Below are 10,666 nucleotides of genomic sequence, written 5' to 3' on the forward strand. Positions count from 1 at the left end.
CTACCCAACTGTCAAGGGATCCTTTGACAGTCAGGCATTGGAGTCCACCCAACTGTCAAGGGATCCTTTGACAGTCAGGCATTGGAGTCTACCCAACTGTCAAGGGATCCTTTGACAGTCAGGCATTGAAGTCCACCCAACTGTCAAGGGATCCTTTGACAGTCAGGCATTGGAGTCCACCCAACTGTCAAGGGATCCTTTGACAGTCAGGCCTTGGAGTCTACCCAACTGTCAAGGGATCCTTTGACATTCAGGCATTGGAGTCCACCCAACTGTCAAGGGATCCTTTGACAGTGAGGCGTGGGAGTCCACCAAACTGTCAAGGGATCCTTTGACAATCAGGCATTGGAGTCTACCTGTCAAGGGATCCTTTGACAGTCAGGCATTGGAGTCCACCCAACTGTCAAGGGATCCTTTGACAGTCAGGCGTTAGGGTCCACCTGTCGAGGGATCCTTTGACAGTCAGGCATTGACACCCACCCAACTGTCAAGGGGTCCTTTGACAGTCGGGCATTGGAGTCCACCCAACTGTCAAGGGATCCTTTGACAATCAGGCATTGAAGTCCACCCAACTGTCAAGGGATCCTTTGACAATCAGGCATTGAAGTCCACCCAACTGTCAAGGGATCCTTTGAGAGTCAGGCATTGAAGTCCTCCCAACTTTCAAGGGATCCTTTGACAGTCAGGCATTGAAGTCCACCCAACTGTCAAGGGATCCTGTGAGAGTCAGGCATTGAAGTCCTCCCAACTTTCAAGGGATCCTTTGACAGTCAGGCATTGAAGTCCACCCAACTGTCAAGGGATCTTTTGACAGTCACGCATTGAAGTCCACCAAACTGTCAAGGGATCCTTAGAGAGTTAGGCATTGAAGTCCACATTGAAGTCCACCCAACTGTCAAGGGATCTTTCGAGTGCGAGGCATTGAAGTCTACCTGTGTAGTCCATCCGTCTATTAAAGAAACTTGGGCAGGGCATGCTTACCCTTTCCAAACACCTTACCATCTTCTTAGTCTGTTCAACCTGCTTCACTCCAGACCTCCCCATCTTAGTGAGCATGTGTATAGCTCACAAGGTTCACAACAGGCCTGAAGGTGTAGTCTTTGGATGGTATGCCAGTAGTGGTAAGGTTAGTTCTATACTACCCCTTAGCTCTACCTGAATACAGTCCAAAGATTAAGCCTTCAGCAAGAACAGTGAATGACAATGTATACCTTAGATTTTGGTCACCTTACAGACCATTCAATCACGGCTAAAGAGCCCTTAAACCATTCTCCACAAGGAACATCTAAAGCTATTTCTTAACATAAAAATATATCTATTTATATAAAAATATCAACATGGTTAATACACAAATAACAACAGAGTCACTTCCCTCCCAACGCCCTTCTTTTAATCACACATCACAATTCACTATTACCCTTCCCCACCTCTACAAGCCTGTCCCAGCTATAAAACAGGTGCTACAGAGCTGCTTAAAGCACTCTCTAAATTGGTGTAATGTTCTTGCAACAATTTGACTTGTCTTTCGTAATCCTTATCTGCTGAATCTGATTTATTTTTCTGTGTTGCCATAAATTCATCCCAAATTTCCTTCCGTCTTTGTTGTTGATAGACCAACAATGGCTTCTAAAAATAGAAATTAATTCTTGATGGCACAAGTGACGTCATTGATCATAGGGCAGTGACGTCCTTATGCATTGCTCATATGGCATGAATAACGTCATTAAGGCTTGGTCATGTTGCAGTGACGTCATTTAATATTGGTCATTTGGCACAAGAGACATCATTAAGCACTGATCGTATAGCTCAAGTGATATGGCACAAGTGAGACGCTATTAAATTTGGGTCATATGGCTTAAGTATCATCATTTGGCTAGGTGACGTCATAATGCATTTTTCATTTGGCTTGAGTGATGTCATTAGGCATTGATTATGTGACATGACATTAAACATATGACCCAAGCATCGTTAAGCATCATTGGTCATATGGCAAAAGTGACGTCTATACAAATTGAGTCATATGGTGAAGGTGACATCATAAAGTAAGGATCATGTGGCAAGGGTGACATCATTGGGCACTGATCAGACAGCATTCAGGTCATCTTTGACATCACTTGTCAGTTGGCATTAGAATATGCCAGTTTCTAAATACCTAGAGTAAAGGCAACAATTTCTCACCTCAACTTTGCCATCTTTTTCAGCAATTTTATTGATCAATTCTGTGGCTGTAGATACTAAAATATAATTAGACGACATTGTTAACACAAGCTACACATAATTTCAATCAAAAATTCATGTAAAATCACAAGAAAAATATAGACATCCATCATTATGTATTTAACAGTTGCCACACAAAATATCAAGCACATTCGAGGGCTTTCTTTCAAGAAATACTTACAAAATATCTTATAAACATATGCTTGAAAAAAAACTCATGCAAGCAAAACAATTTAATTAACCAAAAATCTCTACAAAAGTATGACAAAATCAAGAGTAATAGTAGTGGATTCCTCAAAAGAGAAGTACCATCAGGTGTTTTTGAAAAGAGTAAGTATGGCCTGCTTTGCATGTGACACTTGCCACTATGTATGGATGTTTGATGATACTTCCTTTGGGGAAGTAATAGATTTGGAAGAACTCCTCCCAAGGAGGAAAGATCTCACTGAGGTTGAGAAGCACTGGCCTAGGCTACTTACTTTGGATGTTTAAGTTAGCAAAGTTATCTTGTAACACATTACAAATTTCAGGAATGGTCTGATTATTGAGTCTGTTAGTAGTTTGATCAATTTGATGTAGTCTCGTATGTTCTCTATCTCCTCTCTTTTCCTACAAAAATACGCTGAGTTACAGCCCTTGTCTTGTCAAAATAATCAAGGTGTAGGCCTGGTTTCATGGAATAAAAATGAAGGGGAGATAGTTCATGGCATGCACGACAAAGCTGTTTGCATTTGCCAACAGTGGAAGCTTTCTTACGTTCCTGTGTTTTTGAATTGAAACCTGACTGCTAGTGAAAGAGGTGGCAATGCCTCCGAATGAGAACTTGGCTAATGAGAAAAGTAATATTGTACCTCAAATTCTTTGACAAAATAATTGATATTTCCTTGTAAAACAGGGCGGTGGTCAAACACACGACTGTACAAGTTGCTTACATCTGAAAAGAGAAAAAGAATGGAAATTAAAATGGCAGCCATAGAAAATTTAAACAGAGGTGGGGGTGGGGGGTGGTGTCAATTTCTGTTTTCTCGGCCTTATTCTCCCAAAATTGGCTTTTAACGGATGTGACAACTACTTCGGGGTATCGGATAGATAGATATCTTGCGAAATTACCTTGAAAAATATGGTCTGCTGTCATTTTTAGGCATAAAAAGCAAAATTCAGAAGCACATGTAAACAAATCTCGTGATTTCTCCTAAGGGACGTTACTCTCTTGTTTTCATTCCAAAACGAGGTGCGCCTTAACTGACGACTTAGTTGGTTGAAATTTTGGAAATTTTCTGTAGAAATTCAAATGAAACTTCAAATTCAGTCAAAATTATCAAACTTGTCCTTTTCTAGTTAGAAATTGCCAGTTCCGCTTAGAATAAACCACAAAAAACAAAGTCAATTTATTTTAAAATTCCCAGTCTTATTTTAGGCGTTCCATGTCACATCTTAACAAATATGGCGGCCGATGTGTTTGGTGATTCGAGTTTATTCTCTGAATTCGAGAAAGACAGAGAAACTGAGAGGTTCTTGGATAATTGCGAGGTGGAGGAGCTAGCACAAGTACCCGAGGATGCCAACCAAGATGAGGAAATGGCTGATGAAGGCGACGATAGCTCAGAATCGGACCCGGAAGGCCAAATTTGTGACCAAGAAAATGCGAAAACGAAAGTAGAATCAACTGAAGCATTCCATTCTTTGTCGACAGAGAACGTTTCCCAGCATAAGTTGATGTTTGAACGCAATAAATATTTGAGTTTTGCTAAGATGATCGATACAACTCGCCATGTTCCTGATGAAGAACCACCTGCAATTCAGGTAAAAGCTTGGCCCTTTATCAAACTTGTATTTAAACTTAAGGATTGTAAAGAGGCTTCTATTTCTATGTGTATCAGGGACACTGATAGCATCAATTTACACCATTCCAATTTTCAATCAGACGTCTGTGGTTCCTGCAATTCCACTTAAGTATTTGATGACATCACTAATTGCAAAATATTCTTAAATCCCTTCGCGATTAGTGACGTCATCAAACACTTATATCCTATTGAAACTTTGGAATCACTTTTGATCAGTTGCATGCAAGCTTGGCGCTAAAAATAGCATGGCACTGAGTATGCGTTCTATCAGATGGTAGAGCAAATGAATACACTAGAATATTCTGTAAGCTGACAGAAGGGCTGACTTTAGAAAGCACTACACATGGCATCAGAAATTTCTTGCCTTCATTAGGATTCCAACCCATAGCACCTAATGTCTTTACAGTAGATGACAATCAGTGATAAAGTAATTCATTAAAAAAATTTTATTGTAGATTCTGTACCAAAATAGCAACTTCTCCAGAAAGCACCGGGCTGAGGTAGAACTTTTCATCCAGCATTTGATGGAAAGAGATAGACAAGAAGAATATGAAAATGGACGCATATTTCTACCAAAACTAAACCTCAAAGCTTCAACGCCAACGGCAGTGGACATCAACAGCGAAACGAACTGCAGAAATGTGGGACGCCCATGCCATTATTGGGAATGCCCAGTTTCACGAAGGATTCATGGTGGATTCCAGAGGTTGGCCTATCACTCCCAACTGTCAGCAACAAGAACTTATCATGGACTTGATCTTATTTGAAAAACTATTCGAGGTTTGTGCTATTTCTTATCATTTCAGATGTAGGTTACCTGTATTGAACCTAAATATGTTAATTGATTTCAGGTTTAACCTATATTGAATAAGGTTAGCTGTATGTTATATTGAATGTAGGTTAGCCATGATGAGGATATAATGAACGGAGGTTTCTTGTATTGAATTTATATTACATAGATTTGTAGGTTTTCCCACCGTGAACCTATATCAAATGTAGGTTACCCACATTAACCCATATAAAATGTAGGTCACCCACATTAAACTTAAACCAAATGCAGGTCACCCACATTAAACCCATATTGAATGTAGTTGACCCACATTAAACCCATATTGAATGTAGTTGACCCTCATTAAACCCATATTGAATGTAGTTGACCCACATTCAACCCATATTGAATGTAGGTGACCCACATTAAACCCCTATTGAATGTAAGGCACCCACATTAAACCAATTTAAGCATATTTTGCGATTAGTGACGTCATCAACCACTTAGTTTTAGTAGAATTGCAGGAACCACAGACGTCTGATTGAAAATTAGAATGATGTAAATTGATTCTATCAGTGTCCCTGATACACATAAAAATTGTAGAAAACCTTTTTACAATCCCTTTAAATAATTTTGATATTTAACAAACCTTTGTCATATTAAATAAAGTTTTTTCTGTATATTTTAGGTGCCTCTACCAGTTGATGAAGCTGATTTATCAGTAGTTAAAAGAGAAAAGAGAAAGAAGGCAGCTTGTTTCAACTGTGATGGGGAACATAACCTAAGTGAATGTCCTCAACCCAAAGACTTTAACAAAATTGGTGCCAATCGCAGAAAATTCCAAGACAGTAAAGTGAACTCTGTGCCAAAGCTAAGTCTTTCCAAAAATTATTCTGATTTCGAAGACGATCCTAGATTCCAGAAGTTTAAACCCGGTCAAATAAGCAATGAGCTTTATTCGGCTATGGGTATTACTCCATCGCAGCTACCCTTATACATATATAAAATGCGGGTATTGGGGTACCCACCTGGCTGGCTGGTCAGGGCCAAGAAAGGGTACTCCTCAGGGATCGTTATCTTTGATAAAGATGGCCGCGAGACCAACCTGAAAGGAGAGACTTTAGAAGACGGAGAGCTCAATGCTGATAGAGAAAAGGAAGAAGATGTAGAATTAGAGAAGATTATCGAGTATCCAGGATTTACCGTTCCACCTGCTGAGGAGGTCCATGATGACCACGAGCGTTTGAACATGCCACCCTTGCAACCACATCAGTTAAAATTAACATTGGAACGGCATGTCAGCGTCAAGGAGGAGTTCAAGAAACGAAAAGCAGAAGAAGAGGCAGAAATGGAGAAAAAACGAATCTGCATCATCAATAAGGAAGCAGACATGGAGATGAGTGATGATGATGATGAAACTTCAGGGAATGATTCAGACTTCAGACCACCCCTGCCAGTAGACACGCCCCCTGGAAAACCACCCTATCCAACGGGAACATCCCCAATTACACCTACCAATGGATCAAAGAAGAATCTCTACCATCCCACACCAGCTAACCTGACTCCGCCTCATTTCGGGGCTGGTGGACCACCCTTGCCGGATTACACCCCTCCAGCAAGACCACCTCTTCCCGAAGGAACACCCCCACCAACTCCCCCTGTTCTCAATCAACGAGGCATATCAGCAGGTTCTGGCAGAAGCGACAGCCCAACTTTCGAGTCACTTCAAAACAAATATGAAGACATACTGAAACAGCTGAACGAAGACAGTTCCTCCCAATCAGACTCTGATGTCAAAATCATCGAAAATCCTGACGAAGATTCCGATGCGTCTGTTATATTTGTTCCGGAACTTGAAAACCAGGAATCGAATGTGTCTGAAGTTTCTGCATCTGATGTTTCTGTTAGAACTTTATCCCGAGCTAGCAGCACCTTGTCTATTCAGTCATTGGACGATTCCGTAATGTCCAGAGGGAGTTCAAAGGTGAAAGTGTATGGAACGCCCATTTTGGAATCATCTACTACAGAAACGGCGCTGCCATCGTCAGAAAACTTCAAAGTTGGAACCGAAGAACATTTAATGTTTGAGAATTTGCCTGGTGCCACTGGAACTTTCTCGAAAATGAGGAAACTATTGGACAAAATAAAAACCAAAATTAAGAAGTGACTGAATACATGTGTAGTGTAGCATCATTCATTTAGGGTGGAAAGGAAATACAAATTCACAAACTATTCATGATGAAGTATTATTTCATATTTCATATTTAAAATGGGTGAGAAAGAAATACAAAGTCACAAACCATCATTTATCATTTTGTAAACAAATTTTTTGTGTGCATTCGCCTTTTGGCTGGTTTAAGGCGGGAGAGAAATACAATTTTTCAAACCTATCAATTTGTTTTAGTTAGTGCTGACCATTATTCAATTAAGGAAGGAATTGAATACATTTCCCTGACCAACCAATTTTGATTCTCATGGGAATTGAGCAGTAAGGCATATTGTCATCATTTTCTGAGAATATTTTAAGGCAGGAAAGAAACGCAAATTCACAAACCAAACCCTTCATTTTATTCGATTTTGCATCTATTCATCAAAATTAACCTGTCTTTGTAGATCATTATTCACAAATTATTCATAAATTTAAATATATGCAAATTTATTCATGGTTGCAATAATACAGTTGCATATATTCATGAAATTTAGTGCTAAATACAAACTTCCTTTGAAAATCATTTAGTTAGACTAAATTTCCGTGTTCATAAATTTTTCACTTTTTCATAATTTGTTATTTGTAAGTGCACTTTGTTCATGAAAATTCATGAGCACTTTTGGCTACATTTGAAGTTAGTATTTCATTTAAAGTTCATCCGAAAGTGCAAATAAATGTATTAAGAATTTTATAGATTTATTGTTTTAAAATAAAACTGTATATATTTCAAAAGAAATTAGTTTTTTATCAACCAGTAACCCTTTTTAAAACCAGATGACTTGATTGAGATTAGTCTTCAACTTATAGAATATTCTCATGCATATTTTTCCTGTTCAGTGAGACCTCTAACTATGATCATATATTCAAAATCATAGCATTGAAACTCCTTTCTCAACCCAGCTGAAAATGGGTACAGAATAAGTCATCTTTCCTCATTATTCCAGTCAACCCAGCTGTAAATGGGTACAGAATAAGTCATCTTCCCTCATTATTCCAGTCAACCCAGCTGTAAATGGGTACAGAATAAGTCATCTTTCCTCATTATTCCAGTCAACCCAGCTGTAAATGGGTACAGAATAAGTCATCTTTGCTCATTATTCCAGTCAACCCAGCTGTAAATGGGTACTGAATAAGTCATCTTTCCTCATTATTCCACTCTACCCAGCTGTAAATGGGTACAGAATAAGTCATCTTTGCTCATTATTCCAGTCAACCCAGCTGTAAATGGGTACTGAATAAGTCATCTTTCCTCATTATTCCAGTCGACCCAGCTGTAAATGGGTATTGAATTTTGCCAGGACAGTGGTATTAGCCTGCTCTTTTTTCTATTTCCAACTGTCGAGGGATGTGTACAGCCTGTAGCAAATGGTGCCTCTCTTACCTGCATCACTGACAGGGGGAAACCGGGTTGAAAAATCTGCAGATATTATCTCGACCTATGCTGGGATTGAACCCTGGACCTTCTGTCTAACTTACTGAGCCACCGCGGCTCCCAATTTGTGATATTTGAGCCTTCAAATCCATGTGTGTCCAGAATTATCTGCGTTTGAATGTTAAAATGATGACTCGTCTTTTCTTGAGACACTGTGATATATAGAAAAGACATCTATAGAAATAGGAAAAGAAATTCCTAGTTTGAGATATTTTTGAAGGAATTATGTGATTTTTGTATATTTCTAGTACTTCTGAAGACTATTTACATATATTCAAAACTCAAATCACCCCCCTGCCCCACAAAAAAAAATGGCCTTTTAATTCAACTGCATATTTACCTCAGAGCACCTGATAGCACATATCATCTGTGATTTTTAACTCTGCTTCATTTTGATGATAAACTTATGTGGACTCTCTTTATGGATTTTTGGTTGGCACACCCAAGACTATTTACATATATTCAAAACTCAAATCACCCCCCTGCCCCACAAAAAAAAATGGCCTTTTAATTCAACTGCATATTTACCTCAGAGCACCTGATAGCACATATCATCTGTGATTTTTAACTCTACTCTGCTTCATTTTGATGATAAACTTATGTGGACTCTCATTATGGATTTTTGGTTGGCACACCCAATCTCAGCATGATATCAGGTGTTACAAATAGGAAAGCATGCAGCTCAGCACAATTTATATATGCTAATAATTTCTTCTTGTTTGCAGCAAATGAAATTTAATATAATTTCTATGGTGGAAATGGGATAGAAAAAAGATCATATTCTGCCCAATTCATACGAAACTATGTATGGTTCTTTCTTGAAAATAACACACACGAATGTAGTTCACAGCCATTTTGAATCTCTTTCTGGACTGAATCTGTCGAATATTTACAAAGGTTACGATATTTCAACAAAGCCTTCAAATCATAAGTTTTTGAAATGGCTTTGAATATGATTGGATTGGAGTTGAAATATTTTAGGCTTTTTAAAAATTTGACTTTAGTTGAAATGAAATGAATGGAGTTTTACGTCCTACTTTTCTGCACCATGTGGGCTAATGAAGACAGGCAACGCCAAGCAGTGTGCAATGAGGGAAATTTTGTCAGGACAGCGGTATATCCTGTTCTTTTTCAATTTCCAACTGTCGAGGGATCTTTAACGTACATAGCCTGTAGCACACGGGGCCTCGGTTTATTGTTCCATCTGAACAAGTAGATGCTCTTACTTGCATCATCAACAGGGGGAAATTGGGTTGAAAAATCTGAAGGTATCATCTCAGCCTATGCAGGGATTGAACCCTGGACCTTCAGGTTTACGTCAAAATGGTTTTGAACTACATTCGTGTGTTATTTCCATCAAACAACCATACATAATATCATATGGATTGGGCAGAATGTGGTTTTTTTTTTTCCCCCATTTTGACAAGGACTTACTCCAGGCTGGATTGGATGAAGAATTAGTTGTGGTCTGACAGTTGTTAGTCCAGACAGAGTTATGGTTACTGATATCCTTATAATTTTTTTTAATAGTTTTTTAACTAAGTGGAAACTAATGGAATAGATACTCATGGAAACTGGTGGAAATTATAGGGACACTGATAGCATCAATTTACATCATTCTAATTTTCAATCAGACGTCTGTGGTTCCTGTAATTCCTCTAAAACTAAGTGTTTGATGACATCACTAATCGCAAAATCCGCTATATCATATAAGGCCTATAAGAGACATCATAAACACTTAGTTTTAGTGGAATTGCAGGAACCACAGACGTCTGATTGAAAATTGGAATGGTGTAAATTGATTCTAACAGTGTCCCTGATACACATAAAAAATTTAGAAAACCTCTTAATAGACAAAGCAAAAAGAAAAATAAAAACAAGCTATCACCTTGGTATTTGTAATTGCCCTGGAGAATTTTCATGCAAAATTTGGGAAATTTTAGAGGAAAAACCATATATCTTAAGTTATTTGAAGATTTATCAGTACTATTTTGAAGGTGATATAAATTGAATCATGGAATTTCATTCAAAATTATGAAGACAAGACCCAGTAGTATATTTCCATTGGGTCATGGCCTCCCCCTCCCTCAGCCCTGTGATAATTTGAAGTGGAGATTAAGCCCTCTAAATGTTCAAAATTCATCTCTGACCATCTGATATCTGTTGTCTTCTGTGGGGACCTCTAGCAGCCCCCG

General features: G+C 38.6%; 2 protein-coding genes across 2 annotated transcripts; one reads left to right on the forward strand and one right to left on the reverse strand.

Annotated features, from left to right (window-relative positions):
- Window positions 1-1,301: 1,301 nt before the first annotated feature.
- Window positions 1,302-3,425, reverse strand: LOTGIDRAFT_202237 (hypothetical protein). The gene is made up of 5 exons (XM_009054862.1): window positions 3,328-3,425; window positions 3,069-3,151; window positions 2,697-2,826; window positions 2,179-2,234; window positions 1,302-1,626 (listed from the first exon to the last, which is right to left on the reverse strand). Exons 1-5 carry the CDS (start codon window positions 3,350-3,352, stop codon window positions 1,447-1,449), a joined length of 474 nt encoding a protein of 157 aa, XP_009053110.1. The 5' UTR covers window positions 3,353-3,425; the 3' UTR covers window positions 1,302-1,446.
- A 235-nt stretch (window positions 3,426-3,660) lies between these two features.
- LOTGIDRAFT_239373 (hypothetical protein) lies at window positions 3,661-6,997 on the forward strand (the record flags this gene model as incomplete). The annotated part of the gene is made up of 3 exons (XM_009054863.1): window positions 3,661-4,020; window positions 4,517-4,841; window positions 5,519-6,997. The coding sequence occupies exons 2-3, from the start codon at window positions 4,701-4,703 to the stop codon at window positions 6,995-6,997; spliced, it is 1,620 nt and encodes a 539-aa protein (XP_009053111.1). The 5' UTR covers window positions 3,661-4,020; window positions 4,517-4,700.
- Window positions 6,998-10,666: the final 3,669 nt, after the last annotated feature.

Source organism: Lottia gigantea, assembly GCF_000327385.1.
Source record: "Lottia gigantea unplaced genomic scaffold LOTGIsca_229, whole genome shotgun sequence".
Taxonomy (NCBI): domain Eukaryota; kingdom Metazoa; phylum Mollusca; class Gastropoda; family Lottiidae; genus Lottia; species Lottia gigantea.